Genomic DNA, 22,031 nt, shown 5'->3' with positions numbered 1-22,031 from the left:
GTAGTGGTAGTGGTAGAAGTGGGAAATAAAAAGGACGAGCCAGTCAAATACAAAGGAAGGGGAGCACTGCAAGAGAGCTAGATGCCCACAGAGGGAGAGCAAGCGCACAGAGGTGAGTGAAAGGGAAGTGGTGAAATAAGTGAAGGAACAGAAACACGAGACAGGAGAGAGAAAGACAACCCAGAGGAGAAAAGGAAAGAGGAAAGGGGAAGAGGAAGAAGAAGAAAAATAAAAAGAAAAAATGAGGATTCAGGTTAAGTCACGGGTGTTCTGAAGTTTGGAGCATTTTACAATGTAGTGGGAGAGGAAGGCATCTACAGAGACGAAGCCAGGGCTAAGGTTCATACAAGGAAAGTTGTGTATTAGAGAGGATTCAACTAGACGGCGACTGTTCGAGTTGGAAGTAGGGAAGACAGTTTTAGCAGAAGACCAGTCAATAGGATGGCTATGATCTCTGACGTGACAGAAAAGAGCATTGTTAGTGTCGGCAAGCCTAACACTATTTTTGTGCCGTCCTGCTCCACCTCTGGTTAGTGTGACTTTGTCAATGGTGCAAGTCGGACCGAAACGTCGTCGTAAGCTTCTCTCTTTTATGTGCGGGTTATTTGTGTATCGTTCCAGTCACGGTATTGTGCCTTTTTTGTTATTTACAACCTAGTTGATTGCTTTGTTAGGTACAAAGTCTACTGATTACATGTACCTATGCACCACTAGTCTTTTATACTTTAATCCGTACAATAAGAATTAAAATAAACTCTCAGTGTTTATACACTGAGAGTTTATTTTAATAAACACCTCTCAGTGTATATAACGTAGCAGAATCTAGGGAGTAAAGTGTATCTCACATAGGCGCTGCAACAGAGTACACATTCTGACAACCAACAAATCCGACATATTTGTTTTAGGGAATTGGTCTTGACTCACAAATGGCTAGACAAATCTTAATTCCAGCATTCGCTGTGGTGTAATTAATCCGTACAAAATTGTATTTGCACAGGCATAGCTAGTATAACTCAGTAAGTGTAGTTAATACTAGACTCGAAATTTTGAACAGTTTTGTGGCCCTGAAAACTAATATGACCATAATAACAGTAGACTGGATAAAGGAAATTTTATGTACTGTTTAAACAACTAAGTAATGTGTCTATAGGAAACTGTATATATGGTTTAAACAATTACGTATGGTGGGTTTGAATCAAGAGCCTTTCCATGTACAGTTTATGTTCTCTCCCTCCTTCCCAAGTCAAAGGTAACAGCAGCCGCTCTGGGATCACATATTTATCAATAGAGCCAATTTACAATTTTAAACATCAATTCCCCGTATTCGGTGACACAAAATTAGTAAAGAATAACTGGTAGTGTTTCCACAGTATTTTTGATATAGACCAGAGTAATAATGCACACATGCAAACGTACTAGGAAGGCTAGCATAACCTCAAGAATACAAATCACAATATCGTGACAGGAACAATTCAGAAATAATCCATTCTTATAAAGGAAACTTTAAACGACTTTACGGTTCGTCCTGGAACGTTATCAAGTCACGCATCTGATTAAGCACGTAAAGAAGCTGGAAAAAGTGCAAAGGTTTGCAACAAAACTAGTCCCAGAGCTGAGGAGAGGCTAGAAGAGCTGAACCTGGCTACACTAGAGGACGGAAAGATAAGAGGTGACACGATTATAACGTACAAAATACTCAGAGGAATTGATAAGATAGACATGAAGTCTGAGAGGCGGGTCTCAAGTACAGGAGGCCACAGCTGGAAGTTAAAAGCACATCTGAGTGACGGACATCTTATGAAATATTTCTTTAGCCTTAGAGTGGTCAGGAAGTGGAACGACACAGCCAGCGAAGTGGTTTAGGCAGAATCTATACACAGCTCTAAGAACAGATGTGACAGGGCTCACGCAGCCAGGAAAGAATGAAACCAGTATCAGACAGCTCAGGTGGAATCAGGAGCTGAGACTCGACCCCTGCATACACAATTAAGTGAGTACACTTCTGGAACGCCTCCTGTACTTTTCCTTTCCTATATTTCCAATATACAAAATTTTAATAACGCTCTTCGTCCTCTACGTATCAAACTTGCATTTTGCAAAACTAATTATACACATCGTAGTAATCTAGTTCACACTTTTTTCGCTGAAGCTTTTTATGTCTACCTCATACCCTGTTCCTCCTGTCCTCTCCAATACTGTAGTGAAACTCGTCTCTCTCTCTCTCTCTGTCTCTCTCTCACTCTCTCATTCTCTCTCTTATAGACTTAAAGAACACATCAGAAATGTTGGCCTTGTCAGCACTAATAATGTTCTCTGTCATGTTAGAGATCAGTCATCCTGGTGCTCTGCTAAAGCTATGTATCCTTCTAGCTTTCACAGATGCATTCTTGTTGAATCAGCCCTTATGTACAATATTGCTAACATGAAATTTGGTTTCTGTAGATGCCTTTCTTTCTCAGTATATTATTAAATTCAAATTCAAATTCAAAATCGTCTACTCTTATAAACACTCGTGACTTGACCTGACCTTTGCCATCTCCTCTACTTTTTTTTTTTTGCCCTGTCTTTAATATTTCCTTTACTCTTCCTGCCTTCCGACTTTCTCCTTACTTGCTTCTTTCTTTCTTTCCTAGCACGGGCCAGTAGGCCTGCTGTAGTTTTCCTACGTTCTTAGTCTCGTGTACTCACAACTGGCGATCTGAATGAAGCAAGTCTGGTGGTCCAGCGGGAAGGTCGACAAGTCCATCATACAGGAGAACTTCATTTTCATCCTGAACAAGCGGAGGAAAAAGAAAAAAGAACACGTACTTCTTTTGTTTGACGGGAAAACACTGGAAATACAGAAAGGAAGAGATTAATGGGGTAATTAAACAATGCAACGAGGAAGCTGGAAGCGGTGGAGATGTCCTGTTTGAGAGCAATGTGTGATGTGCATATTATGCAGAGAATTCTGAGCTTGGAAAGTAGAAGGTGTGGGGTTACCATGAGTATAATTCAGAGGGCTGAGTTGGAGTTGTTGATGTGGCTTGGACATTCAGAGAGGAAGGAGCAGAATAAGATGACTAGTAGGATGTATAAATCTGGGGTGGAGGGAAGGAGAGATAGGGGCCATCCCTCAAAAGGTAGGATGTGGGGAAGGGGACATGCATCTAATTCATAGTCAGCTGTTTGCAGGTGCTCCTGTCTCCCCGATGTAGCTTGTGACGTGCAGCTGACACTGCAACACATTTTAACAGTTTTATTCACGGCTTAGGCCTTTCTACTTTCATGTTTTTTATAGTTACCGAGGTACTTGTAGGGACCTCAAGGATCTTTTAGGAGTCCTTCAACATTAATAATTTAATACTATTATATAAATATAAATACTATTGATATAATAGTATTCATGTTGAGTATTCATGTTCGTTAGCATTTGTTTGTTAATTATATCATTGTATATATAAACGCAAAACAAGCCACGGGGGATGGAAATCTTCTGCTCAAGATCTTTCACACGTCTCTGTGCGTCATCAGGAGTTATGCAGTGTTGCAAGAGCAGCAACAGGAACTTTCTTCAGAATAAGGTAGCGTGATGACGCCAGCCAGTTACTGAAATTTTTGTGGGAATGAACAGCGCTAAGTGACCTACGCGGTCAAAGTGCTCCGTAAATGTTACAACTTGTACTAACTAGACATCACTTGGGTAACAATTGTAATTTATGAAGCGCTAAATTCTCGTGGGTTAGTGCAAAGAGTGGTGGAGGCTCCCCGTGTGGATTACTCAGCGCAAGAAGTACCATTGGAGGCTTGATCCTCCGTCCAAGTTTGGAAATGAGGTGAGGCAGGACAACGGCTCTTGGACTGTAAATTCAACTGTTCTGAGAAATGTACATGAGGAAGAACGCCGTACCTGAGGATGTAGAGGATAGCGCCGTCCGGGTGGATCCTCACCAGAACGTTGGGCACAGTCACGTACTGGAAGTCACCGTCCTTGGAGTTGGGAAAGTAAACTTCTGGTTTCCACAGCATCCTGACGAGGGTCGGGTCGTTGGAGTCGAGAGGCTGCTGCAATGAGCCTTCCAGACGGGGCTCCACCCACCGCTGACGCAAGTACAAATCCACAGAGTAGTCCTGAAGATGTATATGCATGTGTATGTCTATATGTCTGCCTAACAATTCGCAAACGAGAGAAATTATTTACAAACATTATCTCTCTATCCAGAACAGGATTCGAACCAGCTCACTCTGAATAAAAATATACAGTACTTTCGCCACATATCCAGACCCCGATACCTCTCATTATCATTTTGAAAGTCATTGTACTCTAAATTACAGTCATTATAGATGAGCACGACGTCAAGGAGGAAACTAAGAAAAATTTAAATACACCCAAAAATATAAGCTTTATTATTATTACTATTATTATTACTATCAAAGGAAAGCACTAGATAATTAGGAAATGAGCTGAAATCAGATTTCATCCGGAGGAGGGTAGCTCCAGTTCCTCAGATCAAGAGGACTTCACTATCATGGAGGGCCTTTCCCCTTACCCCTGAAAGGCCGTGAGGTAGACAGAAAGAGGGAAGGGAGGGAGAGAGGTAAGGGAGACTCACCATCTGTATAGGGCTGATGGAACCGAAGCTTCGAATGTAGAGTTCTATCGTGACTCTGCTGGGTCCACCTGTAAAATTATACACACATATATATATATATATATATATATATATATATATATATATATATATATATATATATATATATATATATATATATATATATATATATACATATGCAAGACAATCCACAGGGGGTGGAAATCTTTAGCTCTAGTACTTTTGCACTTCTCAGTGCGTCATCAGGAGCTATTCAAAGTTGCAGCTGAAGGAGTGAGGGGAAGTTTTTTTCTCAGAGTTCTGAGATTCTGAGAAAAAACTTTCCCTCGCTCCTTCAGTTGCAAACTTGTAACATTGCATAGCTCCTGATGACGCAGTGAGAAGTGCGAAAGTACTAGAGCTAAAGATTTTCACCCCCCTGTGACTTATCTTGCATAGTTAAGATCGCCTATATATATATATATATATATATATATATATATATATATATATATATATATATATATATATATATATATATATATATATATATATATATATATATATATATATATATATATATATACACACGCACACCTGTGTAAAAAGAAAAACTACGTGTGGAGATAGACAAAAAACTGAGGGAGACTGTTTATTTCAACGTTAAACTGTGGCCCTCTTCATAGGATGACAACTGAAGGTGGAAATATGTAGGGCACACAGTTGTGTGTGGTTCTCTACATTTGTGGAGGACTCTCATCTGCACTTACAAACTTTTTCATAAACTCTGATGTGTATAAGTGAGTCTCTGTTTATATTACTTCATCATCATTTTCATCATCACTACCACCACCACCACGACCATCTACAACCACTACCAACTACGACCACCAACCACCACCACCATCACCATCAGCTAAAAACACCGTGGACAGTTGCTGTGCCTTCCAGTCTTCACTTGTCCTCCTGAGAAGAGTTTCAACTTACTGTTTTTCCTTGTTAATTAACGTAAACATTAGTGTGTGTGTGTGTGTGTGTGTGTGTGTGTGTGTGTGTGTGTGTGTGTGTGTGTGTGTGTGTGTGTGTGTGTGTGTTTGCGCGTATGTGCGTGCGTATCTCTCAGAGTACATATACGCAAAGATGCTTGTTACTCAGTGTATATAAACTGAGAGTTAACCTGAATAATTTTCCTGGTGATAAAAGTTGATTTTAATGTAATATCTCAGCCTCTTAGTGGACTGCAAAGTTAATAACACTCGTGCAGGCGACAGGAAATTGTACTCTAAAAAATAACTGCATAAACAGTGTTCGAATATACGTAAACAGTGTTTGAATCTACATAAACAGTGTTCGAATCTACATAAACAGTGTTCGAATCTACATAAACAGTGTTCGAATCTACATAAACAGTGTTTGAATCTACATAAACAGTGTTCGAATTTACATAAACATTGCTCGAAGCTGCATAAACGTGTTCGACTTGTTATAATAAGTGTTGGAAAGTGTGTATGTGGTGTTGGTACCTGTGTGAGGGACTGGAGTTTGACGCCTGTCATAGCGGGCGGGGTTGAGGAGATGGTCTACTTTGCGTAGTTCTGGACTCACGCCCACGCCGCCGCCCACGCTCCTGCAACACATGAGGAAGATCACAAGCTTGCACACACACACACACACACACACACACACACACACACACACACACACACACACACACACACACACACACACACAGCACCTGTTTGGAACCCACGCTTGATCAAGCACGTCAAAAAATTAGAGAAAGTGCAAAGATTTGCGACAAGGCTAGTTCCAGAGCTAAGGGGAATGTCCTATGAAGAAAGGTTAAGGGAAATCGGACTGACGGTACTAGAGGACAGGAGGGTTAGGGGAGACATGATAACAACGTACAAAATACTGCGTGGAATAGACAAGGTGGACAGACACAGGATGTTCCAGAGATGGGACACAGAAACAAGGGGTCACAATTGGAAGTTGAAGACCCAGATGAGTCAAAGGGATGTTAGGAATTATTTCTTCAGTCACAGAGCAGTCAGGAAGTGGAATAACATAGCAAGTGAGGTAGTGGAGGCAGGAACCATACATAGCTTTAAGATAAGGCACGATAAAGCTCATGGAGCAAGGAGAGAGAGGACCTAGTAGCACTCAGTGAAGAGGCAGATCCAGGAGCTGAGAATCGACCCCTGCAACCACAATCAGGTGAGGACACACACACACACGTAAAGAAACTAGAGAAAATGCAAAGATTTGCAGCAAGACTAGTCCCAGAGCTAAGGGATATGTCCTACGAGGAGAGGTTAAGGGAAATCGACCTGACGACACTGGAGGACAGGAGAGATAGGGGGGACATGATAACGACATATAAAATACTGAGAGGAATTGACAAGGTGAACAGAGACAGAATGCTCCGGAGATGGGACACAACAAGGGGACACAGTTGGAAGTTGAAGACACAGATGAATCACAGGGATGTTAGGAAGTATTTCTTCAGTCACAGAGTTGTCAGGAAGTGGAATAGTTTGGGAAGCGATGTAGTCGAGGCAGGATCCATTCATAGTTTTAAACAGAGGTATGCTAAAGTTAATGGTGCAGGGAGAGTGGCCCAGTAGCAGCCAGTGAAGAGGCGGGGCCAGGAGCTATGAATCGACCCCTGCAACCACAACTAGGTGAGTACACATGCACAGTTCCATAAGGCATCGCTGAGAATATCTCACATCATATACGTAGCACTAATATTAGATTATCAACATATTTACGTGAAGAACTAAATTTTGAGGTTGGTCATTCAGCGCGAGGAATGGTGCTGGAGGCTCGATCCTCCGTCCCCTAGCTAAATAACCCAAACGGGTTTAATAATTCTTCATAAAATATAGTGGAATCAAACTTAGTAAACGGCTCCAGTGCAAGGCCAATCTTGTCAAGTTGTCAAGCTTGCCTCCACTTTGCGGTATACCTGTGGGATACCTGCGGTTGCTTCCTGTGGTCACCGCCCTGGCAACCCGGTCCCAGACCAGGCCTCCTGGTTGTTCCTGATCGATCAGGCTCATAGTGCTCCCCGCCCGCAGTCCAAAGTATGCACCACTAACAGGCTGATCAGGAAGTGTTCTGAGAAATTTGTAGAGTTCTCTCTTGAAGACAGCTAGGGAATGGTTGACACTACCCCTTACGCACGGAGGGTGTTAAAGGGTCAGGGTCCCTTCACACTTAGTGAGTTCTCAGTGTACTCATTACTTCCCTACTTTTCATCGGAAGTATCCTGCACCGTCTGCCAGCCCCTTAATAATAATATAATAATAATATCTTCATTACTTCAAGTACATGTACAAGGCATACAGGCCTAGCTGTAGCGATTTCAGTGCTCTGGTTGGGTACCAATCCTTCAAGTATCTTCCGGGTGTAGATTATGATATATCTTTCTCGCATACATTCTAGGGAGCATAGTTCTAGGGACTTCAAGCACTCCCGGTAATTTAGATGCAGCAAACAGCAACTGCTGTCTCTGGTTGGATCCTTCAAAAGAACTTCACATCACCTCCGATAATTTATCCCTAGAATGATGACTGGAGTGTCTAACATGCTCACACAGAATACCAACAATAATAATGCAAAGTCAGTTAACAAAAGTAAAATCTCTGGCTCGCAGTTGCCTCCAACATCACCCTGTTCCCTGTTTGTATATAAAGTAATAAAACAAATATAATAAAGATTTTAGAAACGAATTTGAATAAGTGAGGAAGACATCAACTCTTAGCCTGATTTGTAAACACCCTTATATAAAAGACAGAGTTAGTTTAATATCCCGTGGGCGGTAAAAGACAGAGAGAGAGAGAGAGAGAGAGAGAAAGTAACATAAGTGTTAAACAATAAAAGAAGTTTGAGGAGAGTGCTGGTGAATAGGTAGCTGACAGGACTGCAAATCTCATTTAAAATTTCTCGAAAACTGTGGAAGTGAAGTTGGGGCAAGATGGAAGGTGTGTGTGTGTGTGTGTGTGTGTGTGTGTGTGTGTGTGTGTGTGTGTGTGTGTGTGTGTGTGTGTGTGTGTGTGTGTGTGTGTGTGTGTGTGTATGTGTGTGTGTGTGTGTGTAGTGTTTGTGTGTGTGTGTGTGTGTGTTAGTTACCATTGTGTCCTAGGCACATGTCGATTAGACACTAGGCCTGTTGTACATGCGTGTGTGTGTGTGTGTGTGTGTGTGTGTGTGTGTGTGTGTGTGTGTGTGTGTGTGTGTGTGTGTTAGTTACCATTGTGTCCTAGGCACATTTCGATTAGACACACACATGCATGTGTGTGTGTGTGTGTGTGTGCGCGTGTGCACCCTCCCAACTGCACCCACCCCATTGTGGTGGCCGGGGCCGAGGCTCAGCTCCCGGGCCCGCCTCTTCACTGATCGCTACTGGGTCCCCTCTCTCTCTCTGCTTCCTGAGCTTTGTGTGTGTGTGTGTGTGTGTGTGTGTGTGTGTGTGTGTGTGTGTGTGTGTGTGTGTGTGTGTGTGTGTGTGTGTGTGTGTGTGTGTGTGTGTCTGTGTGTGTCTGTGTGTGTCTGTGTCTGTGTGTGTGTGTATTCACCTAGTTGTACTCACCTAGTTGAGGTTGCAGGGGTCGAGTCCGAGCTCCTGGCCCCGCCTCTTCACTGATCGCTACTAGGTCACTCTCCCTGAACCGTGAGCCCCATCATACCTCCGCTCAAAGCCATGTATGGATCCTGCCTCCACTTAACATCGCTTCCCAAACCATTCCACTTACTGACCACTCTGTGGCCGAAGAAACACTTCCCAACATCCCCGTGATTCATCCGTGTCTTCAACCTCCAACTGTGTCCCCTTGCTACTGCGTCCAATCTCCGGAACATCCCGCCCCCGTCCACCCCGTCAATTCCTCTCAGCACCCTGTATGTCGCTATCATGTCCCCCCCATCCCTCCCGTCCAGCAGCGTCGTCAGGCCGACTTCCCCCAACCTCTCCTCGCAGGACACACCTCTCAGCTCTGGGACTAGTCTTGTTGCAAACCTTTGCACTTTCTCTAGTTTCTTTACGTGCTTGGCTAGGTGTGGGTTCCAAACTGGTGCCGCATACTCCAATATGGGCCTAACGTACACGGTGTACAGGGTCCTGAACTATTCCTTATTAAGATGTCGGAATGCTGTTCTGAGGTTTGCTAGGCGCCCATATGCTGCAGCAGTTATTTGGTTGATGTGCGCTTCAGGAGATGTGCCTGGTGTTATACTCACCCCAAGATCTTTTTCCTTGAGTGAGGTTTGTAGTCTCTGGCCCCCTAGACTGTACTCCGTCTGCAGTCTACTTTGCCCTTCCCCAATCTTCATGACTTTGCACTTGGTGGGACTGAACTCCAGGAGCCAATTGCTGGACCAGGTCTGCAGCCTGTCCAGATCCCTTTGTAGTTCTGCCTGGTCTTCAATAGAGTGAATTCTTCTCATCAACTTCACGTCATCTGCAAACAGGGACACCTCAGAGTCTATTCCTTCCGTCATGTCGTTCACAAATACCAGAAACAGCACTGGTCCTAGGACTGACCCCTGTGGGACCCCGATGGTCACAGGTGCCCACTCTGACACCTCGCCACGTACCATGACTCGCTGCTGTCTTCCTGACAAGTATTCCCAGTTATCCCTGCTATGTGTGTGTGTGTGTGTGTGTGTGTGTGTGTGTGTGGCTGAGGGACTGATCACCTCATACTGGCGTAAAGCCACTGGTGGGCGGAACGTCGCCACAGTAAAGATCCACAAGTGTCATGTCGGTGTTATAAACCATCTGTATAACAAAACTTAAACTTACATACAATTAACCAACAATAACGAAATGAAGAAACAGTTGTGGCGTACGTCTGGCAGCACAGGTCAAGTGGTGCCGTCTTACAACGTTCGTTTTATCACGAACACAAATAAAACTGGAAGATGGCTGAGCGTATGGGGGTAGTGTGAGTGGGGAGGGGGTGGGAGGAGGGGAAGAACAAGGAGTAAAATGATTTGTGGGCAAGTTGTTCATTAGCCCTACCTAACAATGTTCGTTAACCCTTCCTAACAATGTTCGTTAACCCTTCCTAACAATGTTCGTTAACCCTTCCTAACAATGTTCGTTAACCCTTCCTAACAATGTTCGTTAACCCTTCCTAACAATGTTCGTTAACCCTTCCTAACAATGTTCGTTAACCCTTCCTAACAGTGTTCGTTAACCCTTCCTAACAATGTTCGTTAACCCTTCCTAACAATGTTCGTTAACCCTTCCTAACAATGTTCGTTAACCCTTCCTAACAATGTTCAGGGATCCCACATTTCTGTGGTCATTGATCTTACATAATAATGACCATTGATCATCCGTAACGATGCGAGGGAGATATTAAGCTAGATAACTTATGCTGGCTTTATTGTCAACTGGTGAAGCGTGAGACAAGCCCATCAATACCGACTGTCCGCCACTCTCACGGAAAAAAAGAAGTTATGAAATTTCATTACTGTAAAAATACTTCAGGACGTGAGAGATGAGGTGTATGATGGAGGGAAGGCAGGTGTAGGAGGGAGGGAAGGCAGGTGTGTGAGGGAGGGAAGGAAGGCAGGTGTGTTAGGGAAGGAAGGAAGGCAGGTGTGTGAGGAAAGGAAGGAAGGCAGGTGTGTTAGGAAAGGAAGGAAGGCAGGTGTGTGAGGGAGGGAAGGAAGGCAGGTGTATGAGGGAGGGAAGGAAGGCAGGTGTGTGAGGGAGGGAAGGAAGGCAGGTGTGTGAGGGAGGGAAGGAAGGCAGGTGTATGAGGGAAGGAAGGAAGGCAGGTGTGTGAGGAAAGGAAGGAAGGCAGGTGTGTTAGGGAAGGAAGGAAGGCAGGTGTGTGAGGGAGGGACGGAAGGCAGGTGTGAGGGAAGGAAGGACGGCAGGTGTGTTAGGGAAGGAAGGAAGGCAGGTGTGTGAGGGAGGGAAGGAAGGCAGGTGTGAGGGAAGGAAGGAAGGCAGGTGTGTGAGGGAGGGAAGGAAGGCAGGTGTGTGAGGGAGGGAAGGAAGGCAGGTGTGTGAGGGAGGGAAGGAAGGCAGGTGTGTGAGGGAGGGAAGGAAGGCAGGTGTGTGAGGGAAGGAAGGAAGGCAGGTGTGTGAGGGAGGGAAGGAAGGTAAGTGTGTGAGGGAGGGAAGGAAGGCAGGTGTGTGAGGGAAGGAAGGAAGGCAGGTGTGTGAGGGAGGGAAGGAAGGCAGGTGTGTGAGTGAGGGAAGGAAGGCAGGTGTGTGAGGGAGGGAAGGAAGGCAGGTGTGTGAGGGAAGGAAGGAAGGCAGGTGTGTGAGGGAGGGAAGGAAGGCAGGTGTGTGAGGGAAGGAAGGAAGGCAGGTGTGTGAGGGAGGGAAGAATGTATGTCAAGAAGAGAAAATGTGGGTTTTGGTATGTTATAGTGAAGATGTTCCGTCCAGTAGTCACAGTATCAATAACTTCAGAGATCGCAAATGATCCTGAATTTTGATTAATGTTATTGGTTGTGGTCGTTACTGCTGCGACGGTCACTTTCTTTGATGACGCGTCTTGCCTCTGGGAAGTTCATAAGATAGTTTTCATTGTTTCTGTGTAGAGTGCGTGCGTTGCTAGTGGTCTTTCTTTGGCATGTGTCAATATGTTGACTGTGATGACTAGGTGTCTAGAGGGTGTCAAGGTCTCTGGAGGTTTCACCGACGTAAGTCTTGTCACAACCTCCGCATGGTATGGTACATACGCAGACACTGGTCGCTCTTGCCTTCCGTTTCTTGATTAGGTCTTTTGTGATTCTAGATGAAATGATGGTGACAATGATATTGCTTTGGCCTAAAGTACTACAAAGATTGTTGCTGGTTTTGTTGGATAGGGAAGTACAATGTACATGTTTGTACTGGGTGCAGTGTAGGAGTTACGTAGCACCTTCTCTCCGAAGTTTTAGCGAGGCTTATTCCCCCAGTAGCTGGTCTTGAGATCACATAACAGCACTTCATGACTTCAGTCTTTCACCTCAACTTTGCCAGTACATTACAGTTGTGTCACGTGACTCACGAAATCGTAATGACATGATTGCAAACAAACCATACCACGGGCGGGATTGAACCGCGGGTTCAATCCCGCCCGTGGTAGGGTCCGTTGTGTCAGTCTGCAGGAACCGTGCGTAGGGAGGGGTGGGAGGCTGGAGCAACCTCTCGGGATTGCTCCTTGATACAATCAAGTGAAGCTGGAGTAATACATGAGATAGAGAGAGAGAGAGAGAGAGAGAGAGAGAGAGAGAGAGAGAGAGAGAGAGAGAGAGAGAGAGAGAGAGAGAGAGAGAGAGAGAGAGAGAGAGAGAGAGAGAGAATTAGTCAAAATGATCTTCAAAATAATTGTGGCGATGGTGGAAGACTCTCTCTCTCTCTCAATTTAATAGAGACGCAATAAAAATTAGAGAAATAAAGATGACAAGTATCCGAACACAATATAAACAGTTGGAATTCCTACCTGGAGACGGAAGTCAGGGTCACAGCAAGGATCAGGACGCGCGGAGCCATGTCTGAGGAGGGGGCCTCCGACGCTGAATAATGTCACACGGATTTAACGCTTTCGGGATAAATATAACAATAACAATAACTGAAGAAGGTGAGGCAGTTATCAGTTATTACGTCAGGTCAATGTATAGTCAGTCTTCAGCCTCAGTAACGTGTCCTCTGCTTATTGTCCTCCCTTCCTCGTTTTCTAATTCTTGTCTTCAATTTCTATCTCTTTATTGTTTCTTATTACTAAAAAGAGAATTTTTAAATTCAGCATCCTCAGAATATTTCGAAAAAAATATTATACTAAGCTTAATAATTCTATGTATTTTTTTTTATCTGATAAAGGGTTTAAATTAATAGTATTAAATATTTTTCTGTTCAACATTTTTTTATATTATTTTTGAGAAATATATATATATATATATATATATATATATATATATATATATATATATATATATATATATATATATATATATATATATATATAAATTAACTGATTATATCACTTGTTTTCGAATCTCTTGCCACTGTTCATGTTGATGTAGCTGTTGTTGTTGTTGTTGTTGTTGTTGTTGTTGTTGTTGTTGTTGTTGTTGTTGTTGTCTTCGTTGATGGTAGTGAATGACGTCACACCAGGAGTCCAGCCCCACACACTGTAGAGGAAATAAAATATATGTTAGCGTGATGACCACTTATTTAGGTCATTGGTTCTGCTCCTCCAGGCTGCAGATGAAGGGCTCTTGATCCATAAAACTGGAACTCCCCTCCCTTTCCTCGGATCAAGTCTAATGGCCTCCCATCAGAGGCGCTGTATGACCCCTACGGGCACAGCTCTCTCCGTTCAATAAACAGAAAGATTGGCGGGGATCGAACTGTGGCCCTGGTATTGGCAGATCCAGCGCTTTACTGCTGAGCCACGGAGCGCAACTCTGCTGTTTATATCATATATGTAGTTTCTTATAGACAAAATTAGTAATTATTTAAACACAACAATAATTCCCTTTAGTCCATCGATTGTTATTGTGGTCGCGTTAGTTTTTTGCAACCATAAAAAAAAATGAAGTGAAATACTTTTTTTCCTTCGAAGCTTAATATGTTTTAAATTTATATCTCGGTGTAATTTAAAGCTAAGGTCCTCTTTCCCATTTTAACACTCGTGTATTGGAGGGACTACTGTCCAGTGCACTTATTTCATTTGTTCTCCTTAAATACTGAAAACAGTTCGTGTGTACATCACTAATTATATTGTTACAGTAGAAAAGAAGCGCTAGACCGGCGTGGGTCAGTGTATAAGTGTCAGTATCATGATGGTAGTGACTGTCATCCAGAGTCTTGTTCTCCTCAGCTTCACTGTGGCTTATCTTTGTCCAGGACGTTATTTCCTCCAGTGTGAAAATTAAAAAAATAACTTGATGAAGGACAAAAGTCATATCATGTTCATTACCAGTAACATATCCCGAGTTAAATTTAACTTGTCTTTTATCATAGTCTTAATCATATATTCCTGACAGAAAAACGGAAAATTTAGTCTTAGATCCCCTAACAACTATCGTCTTTGGACTTGGTTAGTCAGGTGCCTCATCAATACCTTTCTGGCGCGCCCCTAATTACCTATATTCTGACCCACAGATTTTAATCTCACTTTTATGTTCCTTTTTTTTATTTCATTTCTGTGTGAGGGATATATATAGCGGTGAGACAGCTGTTACATAAGTATTGGGAACTCTCAAAGGAAGTAATTCCATCAGTTTAATGGGTTTCAGACTGCAGGTGATAACACGTTGGTTGAGTTTTGATACACTTTTTAGTGGCTGTCTTAATGGTTTTTTTGAAGTTTTAATTAATTGAGCAGATAAAGAGTGTTGTGGTTAATGAAGGCCCTCGCACACTACTGCTGTGTCGCACACTACTGCTGTGTCGCACACTACTGCTGTGTCGCACACTACTGCTGTGTCGCACACTACTGCTGTGTCGCACACTACTGCTGTGTCGCACACTACTGCTGTGTCGCACACTACTGCTGTGTCTCACACTACTGCTGTGTCTCACACTACTGCTGTGTCTCACACTACTGCTGTGTCGCACACTACTGCTGTGTCTCACACTACTGCTGTGTCTCACACTACTGCTGTGTCGCACACTACTGCTGTGTCTCACACTACTGCTGTGTCTCACACTACTGCTGTGTCTCACACTACTGCTGTGTCTCACACTACTGCTGTGTCGCACACTACTGCTGTGTCGCACACTACTGCTGTGTCGCACACTACTGCTGTGTCTCACACTACTGCTGTGTCTCACACTACTGCTGTGTCTCACACTACTGCTGTGTCGCACACTACTGCTGTGTCTCACACTACTGCTGTGTCTCACACTACTGCTGTGTCGCACACTACTGCTGTGTCTCACACTACTGCTGTGTCTCACACTACTGCTGTGTCTCACACTACTGCTGTGTCTCACACTACTGCTGTGTCGCACACTACTGCTGTGTCGCACACTACTGCTGTGTCGCACACTACTGCTGTGTCGCACACTACTGCTGTGTCGCACACTACTGCTGTGTCGCACATTACTGCTGTGTCGCACACTACTGCTGTGTCTCACACTACTGCTGTGTCTCACACTACTGCTGTGTCTCACACTACTGCTGTGTCGCACACTACTGCTGTGTCGCACACTACTGCTGTGTCGCACACTACTGCTGTGTCTCACACTACTGCTGTGTCTCACACTACTGCTGTGTCGCACACTACTGTGTCTCACACTACTGCTGTGTCGCACACTACTGCTGTGTCTCACACTACTGCTGTGTCTCACACTACTGCTGTGTCTCACACTACTGCTGTGTCGCACACTACTGCTGTGTCGCACACTACTGCTGTGTCGCACACTACTGCTGTGTCGCACACTACTGCTGTGTCGCACACTACTGCTGTGTCGCACACTACTGCTGTGTCTCACACTACTGCTGTGTCTCACACTACTGCTGTGTCGCACACTACTGCTGTGTCTCACACTACTGCTGTGTCGCACACTACTGCTGTGTCTCACACTACTGCTGTGTCTCACACTACTGCTGTGTCTCACACTACTGCTGTGTCGCACACTACTGCTGTGTCGCACACTACTGCTGTGTCTCACACTACTGCTGTGTCGCACACTACTGCTGTGTCTCACACTACTGCTGTGTCGCACACTACTGCTGTGTCGCACACTACTGCTGTGTCTCACACTACTGCTGTGTCTCACACTACTGCTGTGCCTCACACTACTGCTGTGTCTCACACTACTGCTGTGTCTCACACTACTGCTGTGTCTCACACTACTGCTGTCTCACACTACTGCTGTGTCGCACACTACTGCTGTGTCTCACACTACTGCTATGTCGCACACTGCTGCTGTGTCGCACACTACTGCTGTGTCTCACTACTGCTGTGTCTCACACTACTGCTGTGTCTCACACTACTGCTGTGTCGCACACTACTGCTTTGTCGCACACTACTGCTTTGTCTCACACTACTGCTGTGTCGCACACTACTGCTTTGTCTCACACTACTGCTGTGTCTCACACTACTGCTGTGTCGCACACTACTGCTGTGTCTCACACTACTGCTGTGTCTCACACTACTGCTGTGTCGCACACTACTGCTGTGTCGCACACTATTGCTGTGTCTCACACTACTGCTGTGTCGCACACTACTGCTGTGTCGCACACTACTGCTTTGTCTCACACTACTCCTGTGTCGCACACTACTCCAGTGTCTCACACTACTGCTGTGTCGCACACTACTGCTGTGTCGCACACTACTGCTTTGTCTCACACTACTCCTGTGTCGCACACTACTCCAGTGTCTCACACTACTGCTGTGTCTCACACTACTGCTATGTCTCACACTACTGCTGTGTCTCACACTACTGCTGAGTCTCATAATACTGCTGTGTCTCACACTACTGCTGTGTCTCACACTACTGCTGTGTCTCACACTACTGCTGTCGCACACTACTGCTGTGTCTCACACTACTGCTGTGTCTCACACTACTGCGGTGTCTCACACTACTGCTGTGTCGCACACTACTGCTGTGTCGCACACTACTGCTGTGTCTCACACTACTGCTGTGTCTCACACTACTGCTGTGTCTCACACTACTGCTGTGTCTCACACTACTGCTGTGTCGCACACTACTGCTCTGTCTCACACTACTGCTCTGTCTCACACTACTGCTGTCTCACACTACTGCTGTGTCTCACACTACTACTGTGTCTCACACTACTGTTGTGTCTCACACTACTGCTGTCTCACAGTAGTGCTGTGTCTCACACTACTGCTGTGTTTCACACTACTGCTGTGTCTCACACTACTGCTGTGTCTCACACTACTGCTGTGTCTCACACTACTGCTGTGTCTCACACTACTGCTGTGTCTCACACTACTGCTGTGTCTCACACTACTGCTGTGTCGCACACTACTGCTGTGTCTCACACTACTGCCGTGCCTCACAATACTGCTGTGTCTCACTCTACTGCTGTGTCGCCCACTACTGCTGTGTCGCGCACTACTGCTGTGTCTCACACTACTGCTGTGTCGCACACTACTGCCTTGTCTCACACTACTGCTGTGTCTCACACTACTGATGTGTCTCACACTACTGCTGTGCGCACACTACTGCTGTGTCTCACACTACTGCTGTGTCGCACACTACTGCTGTGTCTCACACTACTGCTGTGTCGCACACTGCTGTGTTTCACACTACTGCTGTGTCTCACACTACTGCTGTGTCTCACACTACTGCTGTGTCTCACACTACTACTGTGTCTCACACTACTGCTGTGTCTCAAACTACTGCTATGTCTCATACTGCTGCTGTGTCTCGCACTACTGCTGTGTCTCACACTACTGTTGTGTCTCACACTACTGCTGTGTCTCATACTACTGCTGTGTCTCACACTACTGCTGTGTCGCACACTACTGCTGTGTCTCACACTACTGCTGTGTCTCACACTACTGCTGTGTCGCGCACTACTGCTGTGTCTCACACTAATGCTGTGTCTCACACTACTGCTGTGTCTCACACTACTACTGTGTCTCTCACTACTGCTGTGTCTCACACTACTGCTGTGTCGCACACTACTGCTGTGTCTCACACTACTGCTGTGTCTCACACTACTACTGTGTCGCACACTACTGCTGTGTCTCACACTACTGCTGTATCTCACACTACTGCTGTGTCTCACAATACTGCTGTGTCGCACACTACTGCTGTGTCTCACCCTACTGCTGTGTCTCACACTACTGCTGTGTCGCACACTACTGCTGTGTCGCACACTACTGCTGTGTCGCACACTACTGCTGTGTCTCACACTATTGCTGTGTCGCACACTACTACTGTGTCTCACACTACTGCTGTGTCTCACAGTACTGCTGTGTCTCACACTACTGCTGTGTCTCACACTACTGCTGTGTCGCACACTACTGCTGTGTCTCACACTACTGCTGTGTCTCACACTACTGCTGTGGCATACACTACTGCTGTGTCGCACACTACTGCTGTGTCGCACACTACTGCTGTGTCTCACACTACTGCTGTGTCGCACACTACTGCTGTGTCTCACACTATTGCTGTGTCTCACACTACTGCTGTGTCGCACACTACTGCTGTGTCTCACACTACTGTGTGTCTCACACTACTGCTGTGTCTCACACTACTGCTGTGTCGCACACTACTGCTGTGTTTCACTCTACTGCTGTGTCTCAAACTACTGCTGTGTCTCACACTACTGCTGTGTCTCACACTACTGCTGTGTCTCACACTACTGCTGTGTCGCACACTACTGCTGTGTTGCACACTACTGCTGTGTCTCACACTACTGCTGTGTCGCACACTACTGCTGTGTCGCACACTACTGCTGTGTCTCACACTACTGCTGTGTCTGACACTACTGCTGTGTCTCACACTGCTGTGTCTCACACTACTGCTGTGTCTCACACTACTGCTGTGTCTCACACTACTGCTGTGTCTGACCCTACTGCTGTGTCTCACACTACTGCTGTGTCTCACACTACTGCTGTGTCGCACACTACTGCTGTGTCTCACACTACTGCTGTGTCTCACACTACTGCTGTGTCTCACACTACTGTTGTGTCTCACACTACTGCTGTGTCGCACACTACTGCTGTGTCGCACACTACTGCTGTGTCTCACACTACTGCTGTGTCTCACACTACTGCTGTGTCTCACAGTACTGGTGCGTCTCACACTACTGCTGTCTCACACTACTGCTGTCTCACACTACTGCTGTCTCACACTACTGCTGTGTCTCACACTACTGTTGTGTCGCACACTACTGCTTTGTCTCACACTACTGCTATGTCTCACACTACTGCTGTGTCTCACACTACTGCTGAGTCTCATACTACTGCTGTGTCTCACACTCCTGCTGTGTCTCACACTACTGCTGTGTCTCACACTACTGCTGTCGCACACTACTGCTGTGTCTCACACTACTGCTGTGTCTCACACTACTGCGGTGTCTCACACTACTGCTGTGTCGCACACTACTGCTGTGTCGCACACTACTGCTGTGTCTCACACTACTGCTGTGTCTCACACTACTGCTGTGTCTCACACTACTGCTGTGTCTCACACTACTGCTGTGTCGCACACTACTGCTCTGTCTCACACTACTGCTCTGTCTCACACTACTGCTGTGTCTCACACTACTGCTGTGTCTCACACTACTACTGTGTCTCACACTACTGTTGTGTCTCACACTACTGCTGTCTCACAGTAGTGCTGTGTCTCACACTACTGCTGTGTCTCACACTACTGCTGTGTCTCACACTACTGCTGTGTCTCACACTACTGCTGTGTCTCACACTACTGCTGTGTCTCACACTACTGCTGTGTCTCACACTACTGCTGTGTCTCACACTACTGCTGTGTCGCACACTACTGCTGTGTCTCACACTACTGCCGTGCCTCACAATACTGCTGTGTCTCACTCTACTGCTGTGTCGCCCACTACTGCTTTGTCGCGCACTACTGCTGTGTCTCACACTACTGCTGTGTCGCACACTACTGCCTTGTCTCACACTACTGCTGTGTCTCACACTACTGCTGTGTCTCACACTACTGCTGTGCGCACACTACTGCTGTGTCTCACACTACTGCTGTGTCGCACACTACTGCTGTGTCTCACACTACTGCTGTGTCGCACACTGCTGTGTTTCACACTACTGCTGTGTCTCACACTACTGCTGTGTCTCACACTACTGCTGTGTCTCACACTACTACTGTGTCTCACACTACTTCTGTGTCTCAAACTACTGCTGTGTCTCATACTGCTGCTGTGTCTCGCACTACTGCTGTGTCTCACACTACTGTTGTGTCTCACACTACTGCTGTGTCTCATACTACTGCTGTGTCTCACACTACTGCTGTGTCGCACACTACTGCTGTGTCTCACACTACTGCTATGTCTCACACTACTGCTGTGTCGCGCACTACTGCTGTGTCTCACACTACTGCTGTGTCTCACACTACTGCTGTGTCTCACACTACTACTGTGTCTCTCACTACTGCTGTGTCTCACACTACTGCTGTGTCGCACACTACTGCTGTGTCTCACACTACTGCTGTGTCTCACACTACTACTGTGTCGCACACTACTGCTGTGTCTCACACTACTGCTGTATCTCACACTACTGCTGTGTCTCACAATACTGCTGTGTCGCACACTACTGCTGTGTCTCACCCTACTGCTGTGTCTCACACTACTGCTGTGTCGCACACTACTGCTGTGTCGCACACTACTGCTGTGTCGCACACTACTGCTGTGTCTCACACTATTGCTGTGTCGCACACTACTACTGTGTCTCACACTACTGCTGTGTCTCACAGTACTGCTGTGTCTCACACTACTGCTGTGTCTCACACTACTGCTGTGTCGCACACTACTGCTGTCTCTCACACTACTGCTGTGTCTCACACTACTGCTGTGGCATACACTACTGCTGTGTCGCACACTACTGCTGTGTCGCACACTACTGCTGTGTCTCACACTACTGCTGTGTCGCACACTACTGCTGTGTCTCACACTATTGCTGTGTCTCACACTACTGCTGTGTCGCACACTACTGCTGTGTCTCACACTACTGTGTGTCTCACACTACTGCTGTGTCTCACACTACTGCTGTGTCGCACACTACTGCTGTGTTTCACTCTACTGCTGTGTCTCAAACTACTGCTGTGTCTCACACTACTGCTGTGTCTCACACTACTGCTGTGTCTCACACTACTGCTGTGTCGCACACTACTGCTGTGTTGCACACTACTGCTGTGTCTCACACTACTGCTGTGTCGCACACTACTGCTGTGTCGCACACTACTGCTGTGTCTCACACTACTGCTGTGTCTCACACTACTGCTGTGTCTCACACTGCTGTGTCTCACACTACTGCTGTGTCTCACACTACTGCTGTGTCTCACACTACTGCTGTGTCTGACCCTACTGCTGTGTCTCACACTACTGCTGTGTCTCACACTACTGCTGTGTCGCACACTACTGCTGTGTCTCACACTACTGCTGTGTCTCACACTACTGCTGTGTCTCACACTACTGCTGTGTCTCACACTACTGCTGTGTCGCACACTACTGCTGTGTCGCACACTACTGCTGTGTCTCACACTACTGCTGTGTCTCACACTACTGCTGTGTCTCACAGTACTGGTGCGTCTCACACTACTGCTGTCTCACACTACTGCTGTCTCACACTACTGCTGTCTCACACTACTGCTGTCTCACACTACTGCTGTGTCTCACACTACTGTTGTGTCGCACACTACTGCTTTGTCTCACACTACTGCTATGTCTCACACTACTGCTGTGTCTCACACTACTGCTGAGTCTCATACTACTGCTGTGTCTCACACTACTGCTGTGTCTCACACTACTGCTGTGTCTC

General features: G+C 45.8%; 1 protein-coding gene across 2 annotated transcripts in view; it reads right to left on the bottom strand.

Moving 5' to 3' along the window:
* LOC128692006 (glycine receptor subunit alpha-2) overlaps nucleotides 1-13,728 on the bottom strand; it is a 32,762-nt gene extending 19,034 nt beyond the window's left edge. For both annotated transcript variants that reach the window (XM_070085122.1, XM_070085123.1), the window contains exons 1-6: nucleotides 13,572-13,728; nucleotides 13,031-13,308; nucleotides 6,095-6,198; nucleotides 4,593-4,660; nucleotides 3,890-4,110; nucleotides 2,689-2,771 (exon numbers count right to left, since the gene is read on the bottom strand). In XM_070085122.1, coding sequence (XP_069941223.1) covers nucleotides 2,689-2,771; nucleotides 3,890-4,110; nucleotides 4,593-4,660; nucleotides 6,095-6,198; nucleotides 13,031-13,080 — 526 coding nt within the window. In that variant the 5' untranslated portion in view covers nucleotides 13,081-13,308; nucleotides 13,572-13,728. The remainder of the gene's footprint in view (nucleotides 1-2,688; nucleotides 2,772-3,889; nucleotides 4,111-4,592; nucleotides 4,661-6,094; nucleotides 6,199-13,030; nucleotides 13,309-13,571) is intronic.
* Nucleotides 13,729-22,031: the final 8,303 nt, after the last annotated feature.

This window comes from Cherax quadricarinatus, chromosome 15, assembly GCF_038502225.1.
Source record: "Cherax quadricarinatus isolate ZL_2023a chromosome 15, ASM3850222v1, whole genome shotgun sequence".
NCBI classification, from domain to species: domain Eukaryota; kingdom Metazoa; phylum Arthropoda; class Malacostraca; order Decapoda; family Parastacidae; genus Cherax; species Cherax quadricarinatus.
This window is presented reverse-complemented; position numbering and strand designations above follow the sequence as displayed.